Source organism: Aspergillus aculeatus (genome assembly GCF_001890905.1).
Source record: "Aspergillus aculeatus ATCC 16872 unplaced genomic scaffold ASPACscaffold_25, whole genome shotgun sequence".
Taxonomy (NCBI): Eukaryota; Fungi; Ascomycota; class Eurotiomycetes; order Eurotiales; family Aspergillaceae; genus Aspergillus; species Aspergillus aculeatus.
Genome location: NW_017963000.1, coordinates 6,208 through 31,568, shown reverse-complemented (window position 1 = coordinate 31,568; position 25,361 = coordinate 6,208). Strand labels below are relative to the sequence as shown.

The 25,361-nt window shown below is 53.7% G+C and overlaps 12 protein-coding genes across 12 annotated transcripts; 8 read left to right on the top strand and 4 right to left on the bottom strand.

The window, feature by feature from the left end:
- Nucleotides 1–54: 54 nt before the first annotated feature.
- Nucleotides 55–1,385, top strand: ASPACDRAFT_1877310 (histidine phosphatase family protein). The gene is made up of 3 exons (XM_020198098.1): nt 55–493; nt 552–896; nt 979–1,385. The coding sequence occupies exons 1-3, from the start codon at nt 458–460 to the stop codon at nt 1,363–1,365; spliced, it is 768 nt and encodes a 255-aa protein (XP_020051046.1). The 5' UTR covers nt 55–457; the 3' UTR covers nt 1,366–1,385.
- Nucleotides 1,386–1,669: 284 nt separating this feature from the next.
- On the top strand, nt 1,670–3,212 carry ASPACDRAFT_55624 (Zn(II)2Cys6 transcription factor; the record flags this gene model as incomplete). Its single annotated transcript, XM_020203027.1, has 2 exons — nt 1,670–1,718; nt 1,783–3,212. 2 exons carry the CDS (start codon nt 1,670–1,672, stop codon nt 3,210–3,212), a joined length of 1,479 nt encoding a protein of 492 aa, XP_020051045.1.
- Nucleotides 3,213–3,535: 323 nt separating this feature from the next.
- ASPACDRAFT_64984 (VIT and vWA domain-containing protein) lies at nt 3,536–6,256 on the top strand (the record flags this gene model as incomplete). The annotated part of the gene is made up of 1 exon (XM_020204061.1): nt 3,536–6,256. One exon carries the CDS (start codon nt 3,536–3,538, stop codon nt 6,254–6,256), a length of 2,721 nt encoding a protein of 906 aa, XP_020051044.1.
- A 130-nt stretch (nt 6,257–6,386) lies between these two features.
- ASPACDRAFT_5634 (PI-PLC domain-containing protein) lies at nt 6,387–7,796 on the bottom strand (the record flags this gene model as incomplete). The annotated part of the gene is made up of 3 exons (XM_020203117.1): nt 6,387–6,538; nt 6,610–7,209; nt 7,262–7,796. Coding segments are annotated over 3 exons (1,287 nt in total), but the record flags the coding sequence as incomplete, so codon positions are not given.
- A 1,416-nt stretch (nt 7,797–9,212) lies between these two features.
- ASPACDRAFT_3856 (uncharacterized protein) lies at nt 9,213–10,964 on the top strand (the record flags this gene model as incomplete). Its single annotated transcript, XM_020200463.1, has 2 exons — nt 9,213–9,519; nt 9,589–10,964. Coding segments are annotated over 2 exons (1,683 nt in total), but the record flags the coding sequence as incomplete, so codon positions are not given.
- A 1,152-nt stretch (nt 10,965–12,116) lies between these two features.
- ASPACDRAFT_1908798 (uncharacterized protein) lies at nt 12,117–13,826 on the top strand. Its single transcript, XM_020198869.1, has 2 exons — nt 12,117–13,395; nt 13,459–13,826. The coding sequence occupies exons 1-2, from the start codon at nt 12,287–12,289 to the stop codon at nt 13,649–13,651; spliced, it is 1,302 nt and encodes a 433-aa protein (XP_020051041.1). The 5' UTR covers nt 12,117–12,286; the 3' UTR covers nt 13,652–13,826.
- Nucleotides 13,827–14,002: 176 nt separating this feature from the next.
- ASPACDRAFT_128005 (uncharacterized protein) lies at nt 14,003–15,634 on the top strand. The gene has a single exon (XM_020197095.1). The coding sequence runs from the start codon at nt 14,070–14,072 to the stop codon at nt 15,483–15,485; it is 1,416 nt and encodes a 471-aa protein (XP_020051040.1). The 5' UTR covers nt 14,003–14,069; the 3' UTR covers nt 15,486–15,634.
- A 267-nt stretch (nt 15,635–15,901) lies between these two features.
- ASPACDRAFT_1860717 (uncharacterized protein) lies at nt 15,902–16,615 on the top strand (the record flags this gene model as incomplete). The annotated part of the gene is made up of 2 exons (XM_020197766.1): nt 15,902–16,291; nt 16,354–16,615. The coding sequence occupies 2 exons, from the start codon at nt 15,902–15,904 to the stop codon at nt 16,609–16,611; spliced, it is 648 nt and encodes a 215-aa protein (XP_020051039.1). The 3' UTR covers nt 16,612–16,615.
- Nucleotides 16,616–16,711: 96 nt separating this feature from the next.
- ASPACDRAFT_82438 (alpha-galactosidase) lies at nt 16,712–19,398 on the bottom strand. Its single transcript, XM_020206092.1, has 3 exons — nt 19,294–19,398; nt 18,596–19,202; nt 16,712–18,540 (listed from the first exon to the last, which is right to left on the bottom strand). The coding sequence occupies exons 1-3, from the start codon at nt 19,388–19,390 to the stop codon at nt 17,004–17,006; spliced, it is 2,241 nt and encodes a 746-aa protein (XP_020051038.1). The 5' UTR covers nt 19,391–19,398; the 3' UTR covers nt 16,712–17,003.
- A 540-nt stretch (nt 19,399–19,938) lies between these two features.
- On the bottom strand, nt 19,939–20,670 carry ASPACDRAFT_64977 (uncharacterized protein; the record flags this gene model as incomplete). The annotated part of the gene is made up of 1 exon (XM_020204060.1): nt 19,939–20,670. One exon carries the CDS (start codon nt 20,668–20,670, stop codon nt 19,939–19,941), a length of 732 nt encoding a protein of 243 aa, XP_020051037.1.
- Nucleotides 20,671–21,391: 721 nt separating this feature from the next.
- ASPACDRAFT_1877286 (uncharacterized protein) lies at nt 21,392–22,750 on the bottom strand (the record flags this gene model as incomplete). Its single annotated transcript, XM_020198097.1, has 1 exon — nt 21,392–22,750. One exon carries the CDS (start codon nt 22,748–22,750, stop codon nt 21,392–21,394), a length of 1,359 nt encoding a protein of 452 aa, XP_020051036.1.
- Nucleotides 22,751–23,678: 928 nt separating this feature from the next.
- On the top strand, nt 23,679–24,961 carry ASPACDRAFT_55617 (uncharacterized protein; the record flags this gene model as incomplete). The annotated part of the gene is made up of 3 exons (XM_020203026.1): nt 23,679–23,844; nt 23,899–24,791; nt 24,893–24,961. The coding sequence occupies 3 exons, from the start codon at nt 23,679–23,681 to the stop codon at nt 24,959–24,961; spliced, it is 1,128 nt and encodes a 375-aa protein (XP_020051035.1).
- Between the last annotated feature and the right edge of the window lie 400 nt (nt 24,962–25,361).

The following is a 25,361-nucleotide window of genomic DNA, read 5'->3' as shown; positions in this document are numbered from 1 at the left end:
ATTGAAGTTGATAATGGAAGAGATTCACAGTGAGAGGGGTGCTTGAGAAGAATTCGAAGCCACAATGGTCCAATGATCCAATGGACCAATGGTCCTATAAATAAGATATTGATGCCATCAACCATCAACGTATAACTGACAACGTCCAGGGTTATAGTGGGTGGCAGCCAGACTAAGCCCGAAAGGGCAGCCAAGCTGTAAAAATAAGCTTTTGCATCGTTTGCAGCTCCACCGTCGATGCCTGAACGGCGCCCGCTTCTTCAGGCCGCCAGCGCCCCTTCTCCTCTCCATAACAGAAGCATTGCCCTGCCCTGCCCTGCCCTTCCCTTGGAATTCGGTTCTCGTTGAGTCTCCCTCTCCATTCCCCCCATCTGCCAGCCTGCTGTCTGTTTGTCCGCCTATTTTTACAGCTCGATTTGGAAGGCAATTCCACCATCACGGGTTTCCACACTTGGCCATGGCTCCCAGACTGCATTTGGTCCGCCACGCAGAGGTGCGATTCATGGCCATCGGCTTCCCCCATTCCTGACTTGACCGACAATCAACTCTAGGGCTTGCATAATCTCGGCATGGCCTACTGGTCTCTCGTGGACCCGCCTCTGACCGAGAAGGGCAGGGAGCAGTGCTCCAAGCTCAGAGAGCATTTCCCCTCGCATTCCCGCGTTGAACTTGTCGTATCGTCGCCCATGCATCGTGCCATCGCTACCGCAGTGGAGAGCTTCCAGCCGCTGTTCGATCGTCTCCCAGACTCCAGGTTGGTGGCTCTGCCGGATCTCCAGGAGATCAGCAGCTTCCCCTGCGACATTGGAAGTGAAGTGACCGCACTTCAAGCGAAAACGGAGGAGTTGGGCGTTCACATAGATTGGAGCCATGTGGAGGACGGGTGGACGAGCAAGGTGAGTAGAACAGCAGTACAGTACACCCGATGGGTGCCAGAGAGACCCGTTGGGGCTGACTTTGGATGCCTATCATATCTAGGACGGACGATACAAGCCCACTAGAGAAGCGATTCAGGAGCGGGCTCGTGCCGCCCGGCGGTGGCTCTATGAGAGGCCAGAAAAGGAGGTGGTGGTAGTCACCCATGGGGCCTTCTTACACTTCCTGACTGAGGATTGGGAAGACAGTTGTGTGTACGAAGGGACGGGCTGGGCCAACACCGAGTATCGCACGTATGAGATGACCGCCGCTCCGGAGGATGACGAAATCACGCTGGTGGAGTGTGACAGCTCGCGGGTCCGCCGTGGCAAGACTCATGGGGCATCTTCACGCGATGAACAAAGTCGATTGTTTGGGATGGCGCTGCAAGGGTGGGAGGAACAGGGCTACTTGTTAAATGGGATCACCCAGACGGCGGTAGTGGGGTAGGCAATGCTCATGCACTGGATCTCGTCAGAAGTATTCATTAGCTATCTTTAACTTATGACGTTGATAAGATTCACCACATTCTATCACTTCTTATTCACCTACTAAGTGCAGTATTGTTGCTGGGACCATGAGATATACAAAATAGACAGAATGCACAATAACCCCGCCCGATCCCGTGTGGGTCACATGACCCAGCAAAAATTTGAGCGTGCGACCTTGTCGTCAACCTGGTATTGACAACCAACCGACTAACTAGCTAGATATTCCTCAGATTGATCGAAACCCATCTCCTGCATTCCGCCTGATGCTAGGCGTCTTTAGCCATTTACCCCCAAGCACTGCTTCCGACAAAGGTCAGTCTCCCGCAGCTGGCATCTTCCCCTCCAGCCACACTAACCACAAAAGGCGGACCTCCAGACTGTTCCAAGTGCAAGTCCCGACGAATCCGATGTGACCGGAGTTTGCCCAAGTGCCGGAAATGCATCTCGCGTAATTATGACTGTCCAGGCTATGGGCCGGTGTTCAAATGGGTCCAAGGGGTGGCCAGTCGAGGCAAACTAAGCGGCCAGGCAATTCCCGTGCCCAAGAAAAATGAGAACGGGGAAGAAGAGCTCAGGGAATGTCGCACTCCGCATCACTCTCAGCTGCAGAATGCGGAGCTGACGGGATCGGAGATCTACATTCAATTAGAGAGTCCGGCAGAAGCCCTCTTGTCCCACTTGCTAGCTCATTTTGACCAGCATGTCGCGACAAGGCTTGCATGGGTGGATGGGCCCGACAACCCCTGGCGAAACATCGTCATGCAATTGACGCATTCGTCTCCGGTAGTCCTCTACTCTGTTCTCGCAATGGCTTCGGAAGACTTGATCCTTCGCTATGAGAGTGGGCACCGCCTGCGCCGCCTGCAGGCGGCTTCGTTGGACTATAAAAGCAAGACCCTGTCGTTGCTCGGACAGCAGCTGGACATGCTGCCACGAAACGGCTTGGGGTCGCCCGGGCATACCCACCAAGCACGATATATTCTCGCCGCAATTCTGCTTCTGTACAACGTGGAGCTGCTGACGGCAGAAGATGCGCGTTGGCGAGTACACATTCAAGGGGCGCGCGCGGTCATCCAATGGATGTCCCAGGTCGTCGCTCGTCGCAATGTGGAAGACCAAGTGGATGTCTTTCTGCTCTATGAGTACTACTATTCTTCAGTGTTCATGGGGCTGACGACTTTCGACCCTTCGGAGGACATCTCGAAAACAATTCAAACCTACGATACGTTAACCGTATTCAGCGACTTTGTTCAAGTCATGCAGACTGTCACTCGTGCTGAGCGGGAGAACCACGCTGGGAACCCCGACGCTATCCTGCCCACACTGGAGGGTATCATGGAGGAGATCGATGCGGCGAAATCCAGGACCTTGCTGCTCAGCCAGCGTATTCAATTTCGGTCGGCTGACGCACAGCGAGATTTCGACCATCTCTCCTCCATGTACTACCATGCGTGCTTGATATATAGTCATCGGGTCCTAGGGGATAGTTCCGCCGAAGAACCGTGCATTTTCATATCGCGTGATGCAGTGCTGGACCACATCTCTTGTCTGGCCCACAGCACGTCGTTTGCCCAGGATCTGGTCTGGCCACTTTTCATCGCTGGCACTGAGTGCAGAGGATGTCCCGCCAAACAGGCGACGGTGGAACGTGCAATGCTGGCCGTGATGCGGATCAGTGGCCGGCTGGACCGCGACCGCGTGCTGGCCTTTTTGAAGACATACTGGGAAACAAAGTTGAGTCCCGATGTAACCTGGATTCGGTTCGCCCGGTCCAGAGCAGCGGATTGTCGTTTTCTGATCATCTGAAGCTAGTAAGGTAGTAAGGCTATGTGCATGAGTCACTCAACCCGCTGGAAATGACATAATGGCTGTGATCGGAGGCGTGTTCCGGTGTCAGCTACCTTGGGTAGCAAAGCATTTACCATGGAGTGCGAGTCTTGTTATGTTCACCGTTACCCATTAACCAAGGGGACAGATGTGGCCTCTGAATGAGTCAGTATCCCCGCCTTAGCAGGCAATATTGATACATAAATGGAAGACGCCCACGCGAACCACGTCCATACTACCAAACCAGTTAAATCGGCACAGGCTTCGTTACCAGCCACGCCGCTTGGATACACCATAGCGCAATGAAGAAAATCTGCGGTTGTTGCTATTTTGAGCGCGATACTTACGCCTGGGGGTATATTCCACAGGTTGGCCTTCAAGCCCACGCAGTCCTACGAGCCACCACCTCGCGCACAACTCTGACCCAGACATTCAAAAACCCGGGACCTAGGGTGCTTCACGAGGTCTGCTATCGGTTTCCATTCTTCGACGGGGTTAGTGTCGTCGGATTTCGATGCCAGGTGGGCGATCGAGTCTTGCGCAGCGAGGTCAAGACCAAAGAACAAGCTGGCCAAGACTATCAAACCGCCGTCTCGCGTGGCGCCTCAGCTGGTGTGCTTGACCAGTCCAGTCAAGACTCGGACATCTTTCTACTGCGGCTGGGCAATGTCCCTCCTCGGGAGACCATCACAGTGAGCATCACTGCTGTGGGGGAGCTGAAGACCGACGCGCAAAACGAGGGCATTCGATACACCTTGCCAAATGGCATTGCACCTCGCTATGGGTATAGGGTGGATCAGGTCGTGTCTACTCTGATCACCCCAACAGACACGCAAGGCCTCGAAATAGTTGTAGACGTTGTCATGGAGAATGAAAGCGCAATTCGGATGGTTCAGTCACCCAGCCATCCCATCCGTGTCAGACTGGGCCGGGCTTCATCCACCCCCGAGGAATGTACCGAATTCGCAAAGAACTGTGCCTTCGCAACGCTGCATGTCGCCAGTGGAAGCCCCATATTGGAGCGAGACTTTGTCCTGGTGATCAAAGCCGATAAGACAGATGTTCCTCGGGCTTTGATCGAATGTCATCCCACCCTCCCCAACCAGCGTGCCATGATGGCTACCCTTGTACCCCGGTTTCACATCCCTGCGTCCGACCCGGAAGTGGTTTTCCTGATTGACCGTAGTGGCAGCATGTGGGACAAGGTCTCAACTTTAAAGTCTGCTCTCCGGGTCTTTCTGAAGTCGGTGCCCGTGGGCACCTATCTCAACATCTGCTCTTTCGGGACCCAGCACCAGTTTCTCTGGGCTCGCAGTCGGGCCTACGATGGCCCCAGTCTGCAGAAATCACTGGCTCTGGTAGACTGCCTGGATGCAGACATGGGATGCACGGAGATGACGGCTGCTGTCCAAGCAACTGTGAAGCGTCGCCTGAAGGGACGGGAGCTGGAGGTTCTGATTCTCACCGATGGACAAATTCACCAACAGCAAGAGCTGTGCGACTTTATCCGCGCCACTGCGGCTAACCACACAGCTCGCTTCTTCGCCTTGGGCATCGGCCTCTCTGCTTCTCATGCCCTTGTGAACGGTATCGCCCGTGCTGGTGATGGGATTGCCCAGTCGGTCGTGCTTCATGAGGAGCTGGACTGCACTGTCGTGCGTATGCTCAAGGGGGCTCTGAGTCCGCACATTTATGATTATTCTTTGACTGTCAACGACGATGAGCCGAATGCTGGTCTCGAGGTGGTTAATCATGAAGAGCGGGAGCCGGTGCAGGAGCCAGACACCACCACCACCACCACCACCACCCCAGAACCATCCCCTCGGAGACCTATCCTGCTCTTCAACCCCAACTCGAGGGACTATGACACTGATATCACATCGAGCGAGCCTCCAGTTGTGCAGCCTCCGAGTATCATTCAAGCTCCACAGCACCTTCCAACCCTCTACCCGTTCATTCGCACCACGGTCTACCTTCTTCTCACATCGGCTCGAGCTCCACGCTCGCTGACTATCCGTGCTTCCTCCAAACATGGTCCACTGACACTTGACATTGCCGTGGAAGACATGGGTTGTGGCGAGACTATTCACCAGCTTGCAGCCCGCAGGATAATCACCGATTTGGAAGAGTCTGACGGATGGGTCGCCCGTGCCAAGGACAAGCATGATCAGCTCTACAATTGCGTGACTCAGTCAAGGCTAGCTATACAGGAATGTAAACGTCTGGGTCTCCAGTACCAGCTCTCGGGCCACCACACGTCTTTCATGGCAGTCGATGAAGGCGCTCTTCTATCGGGAGAATGCTCGTCATCTGGTTCAACTGTCGTGGTGACTCTCCCACACCAACCGGACATGGGTCCAGACTCATCTATGGGTCATGTCTTACCTGGTTCCTCCATGTGTTATGCTATGTTGAGTGGTTGGAGAGGTGGTTCACTGGGGATTCCGAGGGGTGGTGCCAGAGGTGGTGCCAGAGGTGGTGTACGAGGTGGCACAAGAGGGGGAGGAAGAGGGGGAGGAAGAGGGGGAGGGCCAGCAGGTGCGAGAGGTGGCGAGATACCCACCCTACGAGGCGGTGGCAGTCCTCTCGTGCCAGTGCCCCGCTCTGCGACTTTCCCAAGCGCATCACGGCGACGGATATATTGCGTGATTGACTTGCAGATCTTTGACGGAAGCTGGCAATGGTCACCAGAGCTTTTCGAGGTGTTGGAGCTGGACGAATCCATGATGCGTAGGCAGCTTGTGCGTTGGTGGCAGCAGGCCGGCATTCAGCCGAGTCAAACGTTTCCACACTGCGACGACGGTTCGCTTCTTGCCACAGTTCTAGCGATTGAACACCTGCAGGGACGATGTCAAGATTCGAGAAATATCTGGGAGTTAGTGTGCACCAAGGCAGAACGGTGGCTGGATGAGCGAACTCGAGCCATGGGGAAGAGAGGCTGGGGTCTAGTCGGACGTTGCCGAAAACACATTCATTCCCTGATTTCTAACAAGGAGATTGAAGGACGAATGGAGAAGGCATAGGCGGATCAGCTGATAGTTTGAATCTCTCTCGTGTTGAAAAGGTTTACCAAGTTGATTATTGTAGCAAATCTCATACAAAAGCCACTCCGGCCCAGAACATCAGCACCAAAATCCCTACACCTGCAGCCCTGACCCGGTGCGCAGCCGCACTCGTAGCTCCACAGCACTTACCATTATACGTGACATTGTTCAATCGGGCCGCAACCTCGAATACTGATCCGGGAAAGTTGCCATCATTGTAGTAATCGACTAGAAGAAAGTTGGGGGGACGATCCCATTTGGCTGCCACAATACATATCCCATGTCAGTGTCATCATGAGTGCACCGCAGGATGATTCAAGTCCCAAACTTACCCCGGCAATTGTTGGCCATTAGCCCCAGACTGCCGAACCCGGATACAGCATTGGTGGTGTTCAGTTGCGCGGTATCTGGGATCAGAATCTCAATCCCCTCCAGCATCACTTCAATATCGAGGTTGTGATTAATCATATACATCCGCTCCTCCGCCTCCGCCGTGGTGATCCCCGGTGGTCGCTGCACCGTGCAAGGAAATGAAGCGTTGAGAGGGGAAAAGGGGGTCTCCCACATCTGGCTGAACTCGTCGAGAATGTACGGGATCGAGCTCTGATCGGCCTGATAGTCCATGAACACGACCACGCGCTTCTCGGCCAGAATCATTTCTGACAGGGTCGGCCAGTCGCTGACATTCATCGGGATTTTCCACGGTTCGTAAACATAGTCAATCAAGCCAGAATTCTGGATGGGAGCCGTGAAGTTGGAAGGATCCACGTAGTCGGAATTAACAATCAACACCGTCACCACGTCATAGGGATTCTCTTTGACCCAGTCGGTGACGTTGGTGAGGTAGCTCTCCAGGGTGCCCATGTTCAGCAATTCGCACGAGGTATGACAGAGGTAGATGTCATCCTGATAGTAATGTGCTTCGAAGGAGACTGCCTGACAGTGAGTGAAGGCGTAGTGTGCAACGAGGGATGGGGAACTGACCCATGCGTACGCCGTCATCGAGCTGAGTGCGGACCGGGTATGCCTGATTGGCGGCGACATTGTTCTTCTTCACAAAGGGACTGTTGTGAGCGGTCACCATCGTGATGTTGGAATATTTCCTTTCGCAGAATTCGGCGTAGCCATTGCAAGGCTGTGAGTTGGCACCCGTGGTGGCCGTGGCGGTGCTGCTGCTGGTCATGACCCGCGTGCCGCTGAGCTGAACTGCTGTGTCGGTCGTAGTAGTCGTGCCTGTTGCTGTCGCTGTGTCATTGCTGATCATGGAGTTGCTCACCGTACTGGCAACTGCAGTCGTCGACAGCGATCCATTCTGGGCCAGTGTGATAGTGGTAGTGTAGCTGAGATAACTGCCAGTGGGTACCACCTCCGAGGCGGAGGTAACCACCACGAGAATGTCCGAGCCAGTCGAGGCCGATGAGGTGGTGCTAATGGTGGTTCGGTCGGAAGTGGTCGATTTGGCACTGACCAGGAGCGTGAACGCCAGCAGAACGAGCAGAAACAACCGCCTCATTGTGAGCGTGGTATGGGTCGGGTTGAGATACTTTGGCGGGGGTGGGCGTTGACGGGATATAATGGAAAGATTGGAGGGAGTGACGTCGTGGAACCAGTCGAAAAAAGCTTGGCCAGCCTTAGTCTAGTACTAGTATGTTTACTCGAGTACTCGTGCCTGACCTGACTGACTATGGGCCATGTGGCTGAGCCTTTGTCCAGAGGATAAAAACTTTGTTGCCTGCCGCGTCATCCTCGCCTGGAGTGACTTTTTCCGGGTGGAGCACGACCGAGGTTGGCTGTTGTTGGTGGGAGGCGAAGCGGAGGGGAACCTCGCAGAATCTTTGGAGGAACCAGTCCGTTCACTTCAGCTGCTTTAATGGGTTTTTGGTCTTAAATTCCATTCGAACCATACAGTACTGAGGAAGGAAGTGAATCGAGATCGATTGTATCGATGGTTTCGATGGTTTCGATGGTTACACTGATCGCCATTGCCAAGTCGGATCTTCCCGAGGCCACCGTCGCCTCAGGCACCAACAACGCCGAGCATGCTGCGGCCTGATCAGGCACAAAGGCACACATGCCTACAAAGATCGGAATGCTCTCCTGATGGCTAGTGTCCCAGCAATAGCAGCGGATGGTGTTGACTGTTCTGCCATTGCGTTTCAGATCAAGTGTCACATCAGACATGGAGGGTGTACTACGGTACATACGGTACAGTACGCCCAGGAAGTAAGTTACCACGTCTACTGCTGATCTCATGCTGATCCGCAGCAACCTTAACCTTAAGCTCTGAGTTCCAATCTGACCACATCAGGGTATACCGGGCGAGCAGGACGGGAAAGAAAGAAGGGGACAAAGGACAAAAGAAGGAGAAAAAAAAGGAGAGGCGCCGAGAAATGCCATGAATCGCCGTGTCTCAGTTGTAGTCAGCGGGTGTTTCATCGCGGCCACACGGCGCTTGACAGTCCTGCGTGACAGCTTCAGGAGAATCCCCCATGGGCACTACTAACAATACTAAAATCATTTCGAGTGTGCGGCTCGTTGAAACAGATTCCAATTACCGCCCATTCTAGTCTGGTGGTCGAAAGAGTATGTCTTGGTTTAGGGCTGGGACGAGGCCGGGCTGCAGAATTAAAATGAAACCTCATTTCCCCCTCTTATACCCATTTAAGGTCTCAACCAAGACTCCACCCACGTCAATTTACTCCACAAGAGCCAATGGGAAAACAGAATATCAGGTATTAACGACCCTGAACCATCAATGCTAATTTCCGACAGACCCTGACACCACACTCGGCATTGCACCCTTCCAGGGTCACCCGGCTGGGTGGATCAGGGATTGCAGAGTTCCCGCAAGTATATCTAGCCCAGGATCCCACACGGTGAGACCCCTGTCAACTCCTTGTGCAGACAGCAGCTTCACCAACTACCGCCCTCCATGATGCGTGGGCTTTTCACTCTTTCTTTGCTTTCTGCGGCGCTGGGCGCCTCTGCCGGCTTGACCGCATCCAACCTCGAAACTCATGTCGATGTGCTGGCACTCGACAACTCCTTCAACCCGATCGAAGCCGCTTACTGGACTAGTTTGGCGCATCACCGTCGGACTCCTTTTGCGGTTTCTCCCAACGGCAAGACGGCCTATTTGGCCTACCTCGATTCGAGCGGAACCGACGTCCATGTCACCGAGCTGGACCCCACCACTTTCAAGGCCACGGGCACTTCCGTGACGGTCAGCGGTGGTAAGGAAGGTAAGCCATTCTGGTGCCTCGGGTCTGGTTGCTCTACATAAGATACATGCAAGCTAATACGCACGGCAGCGGGTGGTCTCGTTGCCCACGATGACGGCTTCGCTCTGTTGACCAACGAGGTGATGCCCTCCGGCACCACCAACGCGCCCCCCAGCGACACCCCCGTCCCTGTCCTGCACCGCTACACCAATGGCAAACAGACCTGGAAGACCTGGCTCGGGGGCCCCGACGTGCACGCCTCCGATGGTCTGGCCGAGGCGGTGGATATGAACGGCGACTTGGTCTACTCAGAAGAGGCGGGGATGTACGGAGCCTACTTTGTGGTCAGTGACTACTCCGGCTGGGCCGAGGGCCACTACGGCGACAGTATCGAGTACGTGGCCACCAACGGAACTTTGTTAGACATCAGTGGGGCCTCCAGCGCCTGGGGCTGCAGTCACAACACTGGCATTGCCTTCGAAGCGGCCGATGAGCCTCCCTTCGCCAGTATCTGTGCGGAGGACCAGGGTGCCATCTGGCTGAACACCCAGACGCAGGGCATGACCAACAACGGGGTCAAGATCTCCAACGAAAACACTACCAACGGGGCCTCGGGCGAGCCCATGGGTGGCATGTCCGGCAGCTACAGCGGCCTGGCGCGCTTTGCCGACAGCAGCCGCTACATCTTCACTTGGGTGTCGCGGGGTGCGATCGATGTGACGGAGAACAGCTGGATGGGCGATGGATACACCAACGTCAACAATCGCACCAACCCCCGCAACGTCGCCCTGGCGCTCTTCTCCGACAAATACACCAAGGTGGGCGCCCAGGCGACCTCGACCGTGGGCGCCGAGGATGGGGACAGCCAAGTGACCTGGGTTACCTCGGGCTCCAACGACTGCTCCAACGCCCATACCGCAACCTTTGGGAACAGCTCGGCCCTGATCACCTGGGAGGAGATTTCCGATCCGACCTGTGACTACATTGCCATGGGCTGCCAGGGCAAATTCGCCGGCACCTACTTCCAGCAGGTGGATGCGAGTGGGCAGAAGGTGGGGGACGCTTTCTCCAGCACCGATGTCTACATCGCCGGTGACATGGTGACCATGTCCGACGGTCGCATTTGCTGGCCGTATGTGAACATGGACTGGGATCTGTCCGTGGTGGTGTATGAGGCCGACTCTTCCAAGTTCACCAAGCAGATTAGCTTTGCCTGCATGACGCCTAGCGGCAGCTCCAGCTCCAGCTCCAGCTCCAGCAGCTCGTCGAGTGCTGCTGCTGCTGCTGCTTCCAGCACGGTTGCTAGTGTCTCTACTACTCAAGCCGCGGCTGCTGTCTTCGTGGAGACCACCGCTGCAGCAGCAGCTGTTGCAGAGAGCAGCGTTGCTCACACGGCCGTCGTCAGTTCCGTTACTGCTGTCGCTACAGAGGCCAAGGTGGCCGCTTCCAGTTCCACCAGCCAGGCTCCCAGCTGGGCTACCGCAGCCGGTCAACGGACCACTCTTGCCACTCAGGGTCACTCCAAGACCTCCTCCGTCAAGTCCTGGCCGACTGGGGGTTGGGAAGAGGGAAGTGCGCCCCAGTGGCAACCCTGGTCGGAGGAGCAGGAGGGCAGTTGCTCGTCCTAGTAGGCAAAGCCTGGACTAGGACATGGCACCATTAAAGCCCATATAATCCGCTGCTATATGCGTGGAATTGCTGGCTGCATGCCATGTCAACTGTAGCTGCTAGCATGAATAAGGTAGTGAGAATGGGGGACAAAAGAAAGGCCAATTAGCTGGAGGCATGCGCTGGTTTCATAGCTGAATCTCATTTTGTCTCTTTACACTGTTGTATCAATTGCCACAAAGTGTAAACTAACCAAGCCAGTGTTGACGAACTATTTGCCAGCGGCGCTTTGGCAGACGAGCCGGTCGAGCTCAGTAACAATTGCACAAGTTCCTTCCAATAACCACAGGTAACTACAGGTTATGCATACTCCGTAAGCACAGATTTATGCAAAGCATAGATTAGCAAGCCACAGCCGCCGCCGTACAAGTTGAGTACACAAAAGGATGTAGCAGAGCGTACCATAATACACTGTAGATTTTATTCGTATTGATTTCCTCTTGCGAGGACAATTGACTGACTACTCCACCTGATTACTGCAACCTTACATCACTTGACAATTCCCACTTCTATCCGATTTTGCCCAGTCCTCGTCCGGGTCCTCGGTCCTCAACCGGACTGACACTTACCCATCGCCCAAGCAGGTCCTCAACGTCACTCTGGCTTGTCCTCCGCTACGTCGATGGGGGAGAGAAGCGGCTCGTCCCCCGCGATGAACGCAGTTGATCCTTAACCTGGTGGTTGACCATGGGCTCTAATTTGCGGGCCCGACATCGGACCAGGCCCCTCGTCGGGAGAAGTGCTCACTGCTGAGGAGGCCACGAAAGTGTTGTTGATCGCTGCACTAAGCTAGCTCGAGCTAAGATAATTGCTATTGCTGATGGGGGCCACGATCCTGGCAGTACTGGAGCATATTACTTACTATATACTCCGTCCATCGTCTCTGAATATAGATGCAGTCTTCCCGTTCTTATGGAGGGCGGATCGATCGGTCGGTCGGCAAAAGCGGGTGGGGAAGTGGGGGCAACACAACAGCCGACGGGGGAATCAGAACCAGTCGGGACAGAACCATGGGGGAATTCTCCTCATAATGTGGGGGAGGCAAAAATGAAAAATTCAAACAAGTCTGACATCAATGAGGTAACATCTGGCAGTTCTCCTCCGTGAATCTATCACCACCATGAACAACAAAGACAGTCGCATTGTCATTGTAGGGGCGGGCGTGTTTGGTCTGGCGGCCGCCCGTCAACTGGCGTTGGAGGGATATCGCCAGGTGCTGGTGCTGGATCGCTCGATGCCCCCCGTGGCCGATGGCTCCAGCTCCGACATTTCACGCATGATCCGCTTCGACTATGCAGACGATGACTATCTGCGGATCTCGCATCAGGCCTATCTGGAGTGGACCAAGCCCAAGTACCAGGGCATCTTCTATCCCGCCCCCTTCATCCTGACGGGCAACACCAGTGCCCACGGCCAGGCCTGGATTGCCAGCACCACCGCAGCCCTAACCCGCCGGCAGTTGCCCTTCACCAGGCTCGACGATGTCCACGCCACCAAGCAGATCCACCCCGTTCTCAGTGGCGCGTTGGCGGCTCCCCCGTTCAATGGCTATCTCAACACCCAGGCCGGCTGGGCCGATGCCAACAAGGCCATCAGTCAGATCCGGGACGACTGTCTCGAGCTGGGAGTCTCATTTGTGTGCGGTCGCAGAGGAACGGTGGTCGGACTCGAGACCGATGCCGCCCAAGAGATCAAGGCCGTGCGGACTCTGGTCGGCAGTCCAATCGAGGGCGACTGCTTCCTCCTCACGGCCGGGGCCTGGGCCTCGAGCCTGGTCCCCATGTATAATTCCACCCTGACCACCGGACAGGTCGTTGCCTATCTGCGCCTGACCCCGGAGGAACTGGTGAAGTACAAGGATCTCCCCATGTATGCCAACTTCTCCACGGGGTGGTTCAATTTCCCCCCTCATGAGGAGACGGGCATCCTCAAATTCGCCGTCCACGGATGGGGCTACACCCGCACGCCGGGCCAGGAGGAGGTCCTCTCCAACCAGACGAATGTCTCGGCGCCCCCCTTGATTCCGCCCCGCGAGCGCCGCAACTTCGTGCCCGCCGATGGGGAGGTTCGGCTGCGCGACGGACTGCGCGAGATTCTCCCCGAATTGGCCGATCGACCCTTCGAGAAGCTGGCCTTGTGTTGGTACACCGACACGCCCACCGGGGACTTCATCATGGACTACCACCCTGACTACAAGAATCTGTTTATTGGGGGAGCGGGCAGTGGACAGTAAGGACTACACAAGCAAGAAAATCATCAAGGAATGAGGTTTAGACTGACCATCTCCACTAGTGGATTCAAGTTCCTCCCCGTCCTGGGTGAGTACCTGTCGCTGGCGTTGAGAAAGGGGCTGCCGAAGGATCTGGCGCAGAAATGGAGATTTCGAACCGATTACGCCACGCGCGATGATGTCTTCTTGGGAGACGGCAGTCGAGGCGGACCCGTTCGTCGTGAATTGAATTCCCAGGAGAGGGCGAAACTGTAGAGAATGTCTTGTCTGTTTGTCGCAAACTTGAGCAAGCATGTCAAATATCTCCTGCATCTGAACCGGCTTCCAGAGTGCGAATATTTATTTCCGCCCGGTTACATGAGCAGTTCCTCAATGCTCGGGGGTGGGAATAGTAGTTCTCTCAAACGATGCATACCACAGTTTACGCGCCTCGTTCTCCAGACTGCATCCCTGCCGGTGTACAGTAATTAGTTAACTTATTCCTGATTTGTCATTTTATCTTGGCGAGAACCAGCTTGGGAGAGGGTCTCCGGACCTCCGACGGCAGTCCGGAAACCAAATCACGTGACGTGGTGGTGACCGGAGCCAGGACAATTCCCCCCCTCCCCCCTCCCTCCACCCAGGAGCTTGTTAGTCCCTTGTAAATGACCCTATCCAAGTCACATCCGTGAATATGGTTCGGCGACCCACCGGCTCAGCGGCGCTGGCTTCAGCCTATACGATGCGACCGACCGCAATCTCCATGAACGTCCATCGGCGGTCTCCCGAAGGAGGAGCCATCGATCAGCCTCGAGTCACCATTGTGAACGCCAGTATCCTAATCCCTGGAGACGGAAATCCCCTGGAAAATGCGGCCTTGGTAATCATTGACAAAATCATTGCTTTTGTAGGCCGGCAAGCCGATATCCCCAAGAGATACCTGCGCGGACCGCACACGAGCCACAACGTAGTCGTCCTAATGCCCGGTCTGTGGGACTGCCACATGCACTTCGGGGGCGAGGACCAGTACTACAATGACTATACGGCGTTTCTCGCCACTCACCCGGCCTCCTCCGGCGCCCGACTGGCTCGGGGCTGCTGGGAAGCCCTGCAGAGTGGCTATACCTCTTACCGCGATATGGCCGGGTATGGGTGCGAGATCGCCCGGGCGATTGAGGATGACTCGATCGTTGGGCCCAACGTCTATGGGGCCGGGGCGGCGATCAGCCAGACGGCCGGTCATGGGGATATCTTCGGCCTGCCCGCCGGGGAGGTGCTGGGAAATTTCGGGGCACAGAGTCCGCGCCCCGGCCACTGGGGGGCAGGGCCTGTGTGCATCGTGGACGGGGTCGAGGAGGCTCGACGCGCCGTGCGGCTGCAACTCCGTCGGGGGGCGAAGGTGATCAAAGTCATGGCCTCTGGCGGGGTCATGTCCCGGGACGATAACCCCAAATGCGCGCAATTCTCCCCCGAGGAGCTGAAAGTCATGGTGGAGGAAGCCGCACGCCAGGACCGCATCGTCTCCGCCCATGTGCATGGGAAAGCGGGCATTCTGGCGGCCATTCGCGCGGGCTGCAAGAGTCTAGAGCATGTGTCCGAGGCGGACGAGGAGGTCTTTGAGCTGATGAAAGAGAAACGCGTCTTGTACGTGGCCACCCGGACGGTGACTGAGGTGGCCCTGGCCAACAATGGAGAAGGACTACCCAAAGAGTCGTGGCGAAAATTGCAAGTACTGGCGGACTCGCATTTGAAAGCCTACCAAGGAGCGGTCAAGGCCGGTGTCACCATTGCCCTGGGTACCGACACTGCCCCCGGGGGGCCCACGGCGTTAGAGCTACAGCTGGCCGTCGAGAAGGCAGGCATGACGCCCCTCCAAGCCATCAAGGCTGCCACGGCCAATGCCCCGCTGTGCATCGGTCCACAGGCTCCCTTGACGGGCCAGCTGAAGGAGGGGTATGAAGCAGATGTGATTGCACTCGAAGAAAATCCCCTGGAAGACATCCGAATCTTGCAAGACAATCAAGTGATCACCCATGTATGGAAAGCTGGTAGGCTCTTTAAAGGACCGGGCGTGGGTCCCTGGGGGGAGACCCCGAATCCTTTTCGCTGATGCCATGATGATTTTGAATGACTTTGAATTCTCAATGGGAACTCCCTTGAACGATGGATGTATCACGCTTGAGATAGTGCAATAGAAATGATCCTATATCCGGTCCCCGTGTACCGCGTGTGCTACCGAAGTGCTGCAGCAAGCCGTGTATGAAATCAGCACAACGTGTCTCAGCTGGAGGGGCTATCCGTCAGTAGTGACACATGTCCCGTTCAAAGTAGATCGGTCATCGAGAGCCATGGGCTTCGTGTTCCATGTTGCTCTCCTGGGAAACTCCGGACCGATAGATTGATGTCCATGGATCGGGTAAGTCCGTACGAAGACCACTATATATCATCCATGACGGGTGGATCGAATGACATTTCCTGTCGGTATCATCGCTCTTCTACACGAACTAAGTCTGGGTCGCCGTCAAAATGATCATGCAGCATCTGATCCTCACTCTCTTGACTTTGGTGTCTACCTTGTTCAGCTCCGTTCTCGCTTTGCCGGGCGAACCAAGCGACCCCGACTTCGACGATGGGGTTCCACCCAGCGGAGGATTCCTCCCCCTCGTCAAGACATTGCAGAGACTTGGATTCGCTGGCATCAAGCTTGACCGAACCCTCGAGATGTCGCAAATCACGCCCGAGACCCTACAGACCACCCGGCAATTGACCCAGGACATCGAGAACATCGTGACCCAGGCCACGGCTGAGGCAGACGCCCTGGAGGTTCTGGACCCCATCCGCAGTACCAAGCTGACCAAAAAAGCCCTGCCCATGAAGCCAGTGTTTGGCCACTTGCTCAAGGTTATTTCGAATGAGGTACGCTGACGCCTTGGCGCGCGCTGGTGAGGACGAGGAACGGGACTGATCAACGAGTACAGAAAGGGGAACTATGCGCGGCTCAATTTTGCCATGAAATGCAGGATTTCCTGACTTGGATGCGGATTCGGTGCCACGGACTGGCGGAATCTCTGCGGGGAATCGTCCGTTTCGGAGATGGCAAGCTGATTGAAGTCTGTGCAGACCTGATTGACAAGCAGTATGCCATGACGATCACCGAGTATGAGAAGCCTATCCGATCTGGCCGCGACGAGGACCAGCCCCATGACCCAGGCGATGACGCGGGACCTCCTCAATAGGGCCCCCTATGATAACGAGAAACGGAAGTGTTGGAAGGGAAAATGAATCGCGTGGAAGACTTTCATGTAGTGCCTTAGGTACAGTACATAGAAAGGGGCCCCGGCCCAAGGCAGTCGAAGGGACTCTTCCACTTTCAGGCGTGTTTTTGCCTCCACCCAATCCATGAAAAGTATACACTACAGGCCAGTATTATGCTCAGTCCAGCCGAAGTGACTGAAACACATTTCTGCTTATGATCTAGAGCGCACACATGACCCACATGGAACAATATCTTGTCAGCCTTTAGGCAAACCATTCGCCTTAATGCAATACTGGTTTGGAAGGTCTGTAGACAAAAGGCAGCAATCGTTAAGATAATTAGTGAGTAATGATCTCATCATGCCAGCAACCCTCATTGCTTCGCCAAGAAAACCACCTGACTACCGTACTCCGTCTCGAAAGTAAATTGCAACCCCATATTCATCAACGTGGCCCCCGAATACCTCTCGTTCCCATCCACCGTATACTCCGCCGCCGGATCGAGTCCCTGCAGCCTCACCCACGGCGCCGCATGATTGACATTTGGCCTGAGCTGAAAGTAAAACAATACAGCTTGAGCTCCGTCCTCCGAGACAAACAGTGCAGCAGGCCACTGCGAGTCCTCTGGTAGTCGCAAGCGGTACAGGTCCCCCGTCAGAACCAAGGGGTTGACCTTTTGGGCCAGCGCAAGCAGCTCCGGAACCGTGGCGTCATCCTGCACGGTTGCTGGATCGAGTTCCAGACCAAAGGAACCACCCATCATGGCAACGTGCGCGCGAAAGGTGAAAGGGACCGTCCGGCCCGTTTGGGCATTGGGGACGGCGGAGAGGTGTGCGCCCATTGCCGATGGTGGATAGGCCAGCGAGGTCCCAAATTGGATGGTGATGCGGTCCACACCATCAGTATTGTCGGAGGTCCAGATCTGGGGGAAGTACTGCAGCATTCCGGCGTCGAAGCGACCGCCGCCCGAGGCGCATCCTTCCCAGAGAACGTCGGGAAAGCGGTTGGTCAGGGTATCGAATACGCGATACAACCCGAGCATGTATTTGTGGTCATTGGATGGAGAGGGAGTCTCATGAAAACCGCGGTTGTTGTCCCATTTGATGTAGGAAATGCCGTCAATCTGCAACAAATTGGTCATAAAGTCGATGATAAAGTTCTGCACCTCCGGCAGGGCCAAATTCAGGACGAGCTGGTTGCGGCGTTCCGTTCGGGGGTAAGGTCCAGCGTGTAGAACCCAGTCGGGGTGTTCATGGTAGAGCGTGGAGTTGGGATTGACCATCTCGGGCTCCACCCAGATGCCAAAGCGTAGTTTCGAGTCGGTCCCGTTGACGGTGAAGTTGGTGATATCCTGCACCACGGGCGACAACCCCTCTGGAAAGCGAGCTGGGTTGGGCACCCAATCCCCCAATCCAGCATTGTCGGATACACGGGGGTACTTGTCGCCAAACCAGCCATCGTCCATGACGAAGAGGTGAATCCCCAGCGCCGCCGATTCTTCCGCGAGAGTCTCGATGCTGGTTTGATTGTAGTCAAAGTAAACGCCTTCCCAGCTATTGAGGAGTATCGGACGATCTGCCGTGGCGAACTTGCTCTTGATCAGATGATTGCGGTACAGTCGGTGGAATTTGCGAGACATGCCTCCGAGACCATCCTGGGAGTAGATCGCAACGCACTCGGGGGAGGTGAGGGTCTCGTCCGGACCCAGCTCCCAGGACAACCGGTCTGGGTTGAATCCAAGCAATGCGCGAGTAAAGCCCTGGGAGCCCTTTTCAACTGCCGCTGAGAAAGAGCCGGTGTAGATGAGGTTGAAGCCCCATGCCTCTCCCTGGGATTCGGTCGTGGACGGGTCGACAATGGCGAGGAAGGGGTTGTGCAGATGGGAGGAGGAACCAGTGTCACTCCCAAACCTGATATCATTCTTCCGTTTAGTATGATGACCACCAACCCTGATGCGCGACTCACCCTTGGACACCATAATCGACCTTCCTTCTCTGGACCTGTGCCTCTCGGGCCCAGTCGCCCCGGAGACTAATCATGTCGAGATCTTCATAAGGAAAGTCGATGCTTAGACTAGCCAGAGCCTCGATGGTGATATTGGCTGGGCCTTGGTTGGTGATGTTGACACTCCTCACCACGGCGTCGTATTTGGGAAAGATGGAATACGACAAGTCCGCCGCGACGGAGCTATAGTTGTCGTACAGGTGCACGACCAGCGTGGTCACGTCCTCTGCGTTGCCAAAGGTCGACGGCAGTCCCGGTAGAGCATGTTTGCCCTGGACCACCTCGTGGGAGGTGTACTGCAGATCGGTGACGGTATAGCCGGGGGACTGGCGAATGCGCACGGCGGGAATGCGGAAATCGCCGCGGCCCTGGTCGGGGAATTCGCGCCGGATGCGACCGGGCAATCCCACCCACCCATTGACGGCCGGTTCCTGGGGTGAAGGGATTGCACCCGTGACGAGGCCTCCAAAATGGTCGGACACTAAATCCCCGGTGGTGTGGTTGACGTGAAATCGGTAGGAGAGCTGGTCGCCATTGAGGGCAAAGGTGGTGCCCTCCGCGACGATGGCTGGACGATGGCTGGTTAGTCAGCTCATATTCCGAGGCTGGCATCATTGCATTGCATTTAGTAGGGCGTGACTAGGTAGGGAATCACACACCTGGTGAGCTCGACGTAGTTTGCGCTTGAACTATGGACGCGAAAGCGCACAGCGTCGGTAGGCCCAGGGCCACGGCAGGACGGATAGACCCGACCATGATGATGAGATGATGATATCGAGGGTGGCAGAAGATGCGGGGGAAGGCAGTGCCTTGCTGGGTATTTATGTATAGGTTGTAATAGTACTCTGGTACATGCATGGATGTCCACAGTCAAGGGAAGGGATCGACTGCATTCGGGGAAATGTCGGTCAATGCTGCTGCTTGTTCCTTGGCACCCCCACGCCGCATTCCATTTACGGTGGGGATCATCATGCTTGCAGGCATTGAGTCGAGAGATCAAGGTATTAGTACTCTTGGCCCGCAGTTGCTAGCTAGTTCACAATACTCAAGTAGGACAAATGAATGGGACAATAATGGGGTTGAGTGAGGGCTTCCATCTGGAACAAGGTTCTTCCACCCAACCCCCCCAGCCACCCCAAGAGGTAGAATGTGATGGTAGATTAATGCAAAATGATGCTGAAATGCCCTTTGAGAGCAGGCTTTAAATTTCTTCTGAAGTTGCTACATGATCATGGCAATGGTCATCAGTATTTTGAATCGGGATAATAAGATGAGGGTTGTCCATGACACCCGGAAAGGAACACCTAAAAAGGCGTCCGGTCTTTATAAGCAACATACCACTTGGGCGCTGTTCGATCACACCCATGGAACAAGTCATAGAAGAAAGGCTTCTGACGCTCAGGATACGGAAGCCACTTCAGCATGGCCGGCGTGATGTCGGGAATATCGCTGGTCCAAGTGTCGGCCAGCCACCGATTCCAGCTCCAGGTAATCCAACCGGACAAGGCCCACTCGTCGTTCGCGTCCTCGGTCCGCCACCAGCGCACGATAGGGCTGATGTATCTTCCATCTAGCAGATCATCGGGGTCGCCGAAGTCGTAGATATCGGAGGCAGAGCGACCAATCGAGGCCAGCCCGAAGTCAATGATCACAACCCGCCGCGTCTCAGTCACTATAACATTCCGGGGGAACAAGTCGCCATGGCTCAAATCTAGGGCATAGAAGCGCGTCTCGGCTTCTACCACCTGCTGTAGCAGATTCTTGCGTTCTGCTGCCGAGAAGTCCGCCGGCCGCAGATGCGCCATATCCATCCCTTCGATGTACTCGGTCAGGACCATTCGGACTGATCGCTGCCGACCTTGGGTGTCCGCGCTCATCGTAGACCACGAGCCATAGAACCTTGGAATATGCTTCTCCAGGCCATGGCGGATCAGATAACGGTAGGCCGAACTTTCTCGCATATACTGGTGAATCGCATAGCTGGGTGGGTGGTCGTAAGGGTCAAGGTACTTCGCATCAAATAGCTTGGCAGCCATCTTTAGGCCCAGCCGGCCCTCAGTAGCGTGACTCGCCTCCTCCTGACCGTGAGGACCATGACTCTTCTCTTATCTCGTGGACCAACATTACCTGGGATGCGAATTCAATCCCAACGTGCAGCTCTTGGGCGACCCACAATCGGAAGGTCTTGGCTCCATAGTCGGAGGGTGGCCGGTGCTCCTGCGCGGTGAATTCGAAGCCTCCGTGGTAGGGCGTCATCATATCGATGCTTACGTGTTCTACAGCTGGATGTCCAGGCCATGGATGTAGTATTCATGTCTTGCGACTATCTGCTCAACTATTCTACCTATATACTTATAGGTAGGCAAAGAGATTCCTCCAGGATGCGTCTTTGGTTTCCAGTCCTCCTCCCACCTATGTAGTTAAACTTCAACCCCGCAGCTTCTTTTTGAGTGAAGTTGCTCGTCTGAGACTCCTAACTTGACTTGGAGGCCCTAATCTCTGTGATCTCTGGCTGCGGTAAGAGATTTTTGCTAAGAGCTGAGTCTGTCTAACATCCGCGAAGAGGTTGTCCAAAATCGAGAGGTCGGTCGATCGTGGGCCGATCAAGATAAGATTAGGTAACCGTTACTCAATGTTTGAAATCTCGAAGCCTCGCCGGCCACTGTATCTTCATGCCTTCGTGAATTCTTGCAGTCCAATACTTAATATAGCCAAGAAAATTACCCTAGTTCGTGACACGAAAGGGAAGTCAGTAAACTAGTCAGCCAATATTGCGATCACGTTGTCAGGGATAGAAACTGTGTCCAGTACACCTGGGTTCCACCTGAAATCTTCTCCTCCCACAACATCCTCTATCATACTTCTCACGTCTCTTTCGACCACGACAACTTTCTCTGGTACCCTATCCAAGTCCATTTCTCTTATGGTAAGAACTCTCGTCAAGTATCGCAACATTGAACCAAGAGCCAAGAGCCTCTCCTCTCTTGAATCTCCGACCGTATTGCTAAGTGCCAGCCGAAGCATAGCAGGAATGTATGTAGGCAGGACCGCGGGCTTCCCAACCAAACCATCAATATCGAGTCCGTCAACCAGTGCGGCCCGCGTAGCGTGGCAGATACTATAAAATGCATCATAATAAAGTTGTGCATTCTCAAGACTTGCTGCACCGCCCATGCAGAATAGGCGGATAAGAGCTCTCTCTTCTGGAATGTTTACGTCCAATGATTTTTTGAAGCCGTTATGCTTCAACAACTCAAGCCTGCGAATGAGTATGATGTCGTAGCCTTCTCTTAGCCCAAGTGTACCCTCAATTATACACATGGCGACACAGTGAACATTTTTATAGGCCTGAAAGACTGGCTCGATGAGTTTTCGTGCACAAGTATGATCGAGATGGCCAGCTGCTCCGGCAATATCAAGGATCTGTTTCATAAAATGCAACTTGAAGGCGCGATTGTGGTCTTTCATTTTTGTCAGGCTGAAAAGGCACGCAGGTACATTTTCTGCTTGGGCCAATTGTCCAAAATTAAATTGTGCACCAAGTTTGATTCCCAGTAGGATATCTTTCTGGTCCTCTTCTGGAAGCCGCTCTAAAGATGGAACAAGCCCAGCTTCAGCTGCTCGGTATAGTATCATGTCATGATTCTGTTTTGAAATATCCACTCCTGTCTTCGCATGATAATCAAACGCGAGATAGCGCACTTTGCCAAGATCATTGATAACCATAGATGCGATGATTGAATACAGATCGGTATCTCTCTCGAGACCTTCTTCAAATACTTTGCATATCCATTTGAACGATTCAGGTTGCAGCCGCACGGCTTCAGGTTGGCACTCAACAAACGTTGCATAGTTCTTCTGCAGGATCCAGCGGAGTGCCAAGACCCCCACTAAAGTACGGTTCACCTCGTTGAACTCCATGCCATATAGTCGGTATGATGGAGATGGGATGTCAATCTTAGGAACACTTAGGTCCTTGACTGAGTAGGCGTGTTGAAGTTTTCTGAATTCGTCAAGAAACTCGTCTTTGACTAACAAGAGCAGTTCATCTTCAGAAATTTCGCAGAAGCGGCCATCATGGATCACTGTCTTCAGATTTTGGCTTTGTAAAGTCATGATGTGCTTGCGGACAGATAACGCGCAGTGTACAAAAAAACATAAGCCAACGCCACATTCGAACTATAGAGGACTTTGCAGTGGTATAAGAAGTTAAAGTCAACATAGACCTCGCCGGACACATGCACGGGTCATGGACATCCTTCCACAGCCCATGGGTCTGGAAATGTCTACTACAATGCTGGGAATTCTGGTTGATGCTGAACCGCAAAATTATACGAGTTCACATGATGTCAAGAATATGTCATTTCACTGTATTATCTCACAACCCTGTACGTGCCTCTTCGAACGGCGTCTAGACTTGTTAACTCATGGGCTTTAGGTCAATCCAGAACCTAGGCAACGGAATCGCCTGGGTCTGGACTGAGTTAAAATATTTGAAACCCGCCCATGGATTATTTGAAAAACCACAAACTCAAGTAGGGACTGATATCACTTGCTTTGACCATTGGGTCACGGCCCTAGAAAGGCACCAATGGAAAGCCCGTTGGTCTTCCAGCAAGTGTGCTATTTAGAGAGGGTTATGACCCCTGACAGAAACCTACATAAAGGCTAGAGCAAGTCATGATATCATGAATTTTGTTGTTTGTTAGAGTTTGAACCATCTATGTTGCCGCATTGCGGAACCTAATGTTTCACGATACGAACCTTTTCTGAATGTCATTTAGTCATGTCATAGATATTAGGGTTGTAGTAGATAGTGGTTAGGCATAACCCATCAACTATAGATAGACCTTGCAATTTGTTTTACAGAATTCTGGATCTTAAATATCAATACCCTCTGGAAATCAGTGTTAGAGCTATACTGTTTGGAAATGAACTCCGCAGTATAATTTATCTCAAGCATTCTGTTTACTGGTTCGTCAGCCGTACTATTGGCCGTGGTGATCTTGGATTAGACTACGCTAGATGCCAATTGGCCGATATCATGGGATTTCCCTGGATTACTCTTCAGAGCTGGGAGCCTTTTCACATCGATGCGCTTGGTGTCCTTTCCCTGCTAGGTGCCGAGGCGCTAGATACCAGTGTTGGGCGCTTGGTCGCCAGTAAATGGCTTGAGTATATGCCATTACTCGCAGGCTTTGTCATTGCAAGTGATCACTTCAGAAAGAAGAATCCATCGTTCCTATTCTACAATCTGACCAAAGGTATGCACACCACGGATCTGGCACCCTGGTTTTCAAGGTGGGTGCAATGTCAGGAATTTGAAACTACACGCAGTATAGTATACTGGGATGTTGGCAACAACCCTCAGAGTTGGTTGTGCTACCGAATCATATCCGGTGTTCTGTCCATCTGTCTGCTAGGACTCCTACTGGCCATGACAGTCCTTTCAAAAGACTGGTATGGCTTGGCCAACGCGATCGCATTGATGGTTTCAGTCATTGTTCGGGCATATGTTCTGCAAGCGAATCGCAACGCTGTTGATCGAGCGGTTGAATCCCCGGAAGGAATAGCAAAGACTCTCCTAATTACACCAGATTCAAAGGTCATTACTATGTTTATCCCCGACAACCTTATTGTACCGATTTTCGTCAGGAAACCTAGGCCATATCGGAACTGGCTTTACCGTCTCTTTCAATGGGCAGGCTGGGCCTCGTTTGCTGTCCATGTCCTTGCTATTGGCATGGCTAACTTGGCTACACAGTTGTACAGTGTTGTTTTGATTCTTACTTCCTCTATACTTATTTCCTGGAAGTTCGGCTGTGACGACTCAACCCTAGGTCAGCGGCACAGAAACCTCATCGGCGACAATATCTCGCCGGCATACAGTTGTTGGATTGGCTCGCGCTTGCAAGCAATAGTTTTCGAATGGCCGCTAGACATGGAGTTCAGGCGATCGGGTCCAACACAGTGGAGGCTAAATAATGCATCTGACAGAATTGAGGATGGCCAACGATCAGAGAGGCGTATTGATCTTTACGCCTGGCTCAACTTGACATCATATGAAGAGGATAGTCTGGGGAAGTGGGATCTTCTCCCTCATAAACGCAGCCATGACAACTCATGGCAAGAAGAGTTCAATGCGAAAAAGGCCTTGGTTAGAGACCAATACAGGCCTCATATTGAGACTATTAAGAGAGGAGCACTTCAAGCTGTCACCGGAAGACATCATATGAGGCCTGTAGTTCCAGTTGATAGAGACACTGCATTGGAAGCCCAAGGGCCCGATCCCCTTACGCCTACCAGTCCTCAAAGGAGGAACAGTGAGTTGACAACTAGCGGACTGCTTGTTGGACGTGAGACCACCTAGCCCACTTTGTCAATCATATGTGACAGCTAGTTATACGTGATGTGTTCTTATTTGAAAAAATCGGAGCCACTACCTCTGGTCACATTTTTAAGCAAAGGTTCCAGCAATTCCCCTGTCCAAAGTCACATCTCTTCCACTTGTTTATCTAGTCAGATTGCGTATTGTTTTCTATGTATTCAAATTTAACTCCCATTGTCATTATTTACAGAAAGGCAGACCTCCATCATCTGTTAATTCCAATAATTGATTACTAGCTTGAACGCTGACCAAGACGCTCCATACATATCTACCACCAGTAACGATCGGTAACATAACATATTGCGATTAGAAAAGTGTCACATTACCTATCAAGCCTTG

Coding starts and splice junctions, on each gene's coding strand:
- ASPACDRAFT_1877310 (XM_020198098.1), top strand. CDS start 458: ATGGCTCCCAGACTGCATTTGGTCCGCCACGCAGAG. Junction 494..551: donor ATTTGGTCCGCCACGCAGAG/GTGCGATTCATG, acceptor AATCAACTCTAG/GGCTTGCATAATCTCGGCAT. Junction 897..978: donor AGGACGGGTGGACGAGCAAG/GTGAGTAGAACA, acceptor TATCATATCTAG/GACGGACGATACAAGCCCAC.
- ASPACDRAFT_1908798 (XM_020198869.1), top strand. CDS start 12,287: ATGAACAACAAAGACAGTCGCATTGTCATTGTAGGGGCGGGCGTGTTT. Junction 13,396..13,458: donor GGGGGAGCGGGCAGTGGACA/GTAAGGACTACA, acceptor CATCTCCACTAG/TGGATTCAAGTTCCTCCCCG.
- ASPACDRAFT_128005 (XM_020197095.1), top strand. CDS start 14,070: ATGGTTCGGCGACCCACCGGCTCAGCGGCGCTGGCTTCAGCCTATACG.
- ASPACDRAFT_82438 (XM_020206092.1), bottom strand. CDS start 19,390: ATGGTCGGGTCTATCCGTCCTGCCGTGGCCCTGGGCCTACCGACGCTG. Junction 19,203..19,293: donor AACTACGTCGAGCTCACCAG/GTGTGTGATTCC, acceptor GCCATCGTCCAG/CCATCGTCGCGGAGGGCACC. Junction 18,541..18,595: donor GTCGATTATGGTGTCCAAGG/GTGAGTCGCGCA, acceptor GAATGATATCAG/GTTTGGGAGTGACACTGGTT.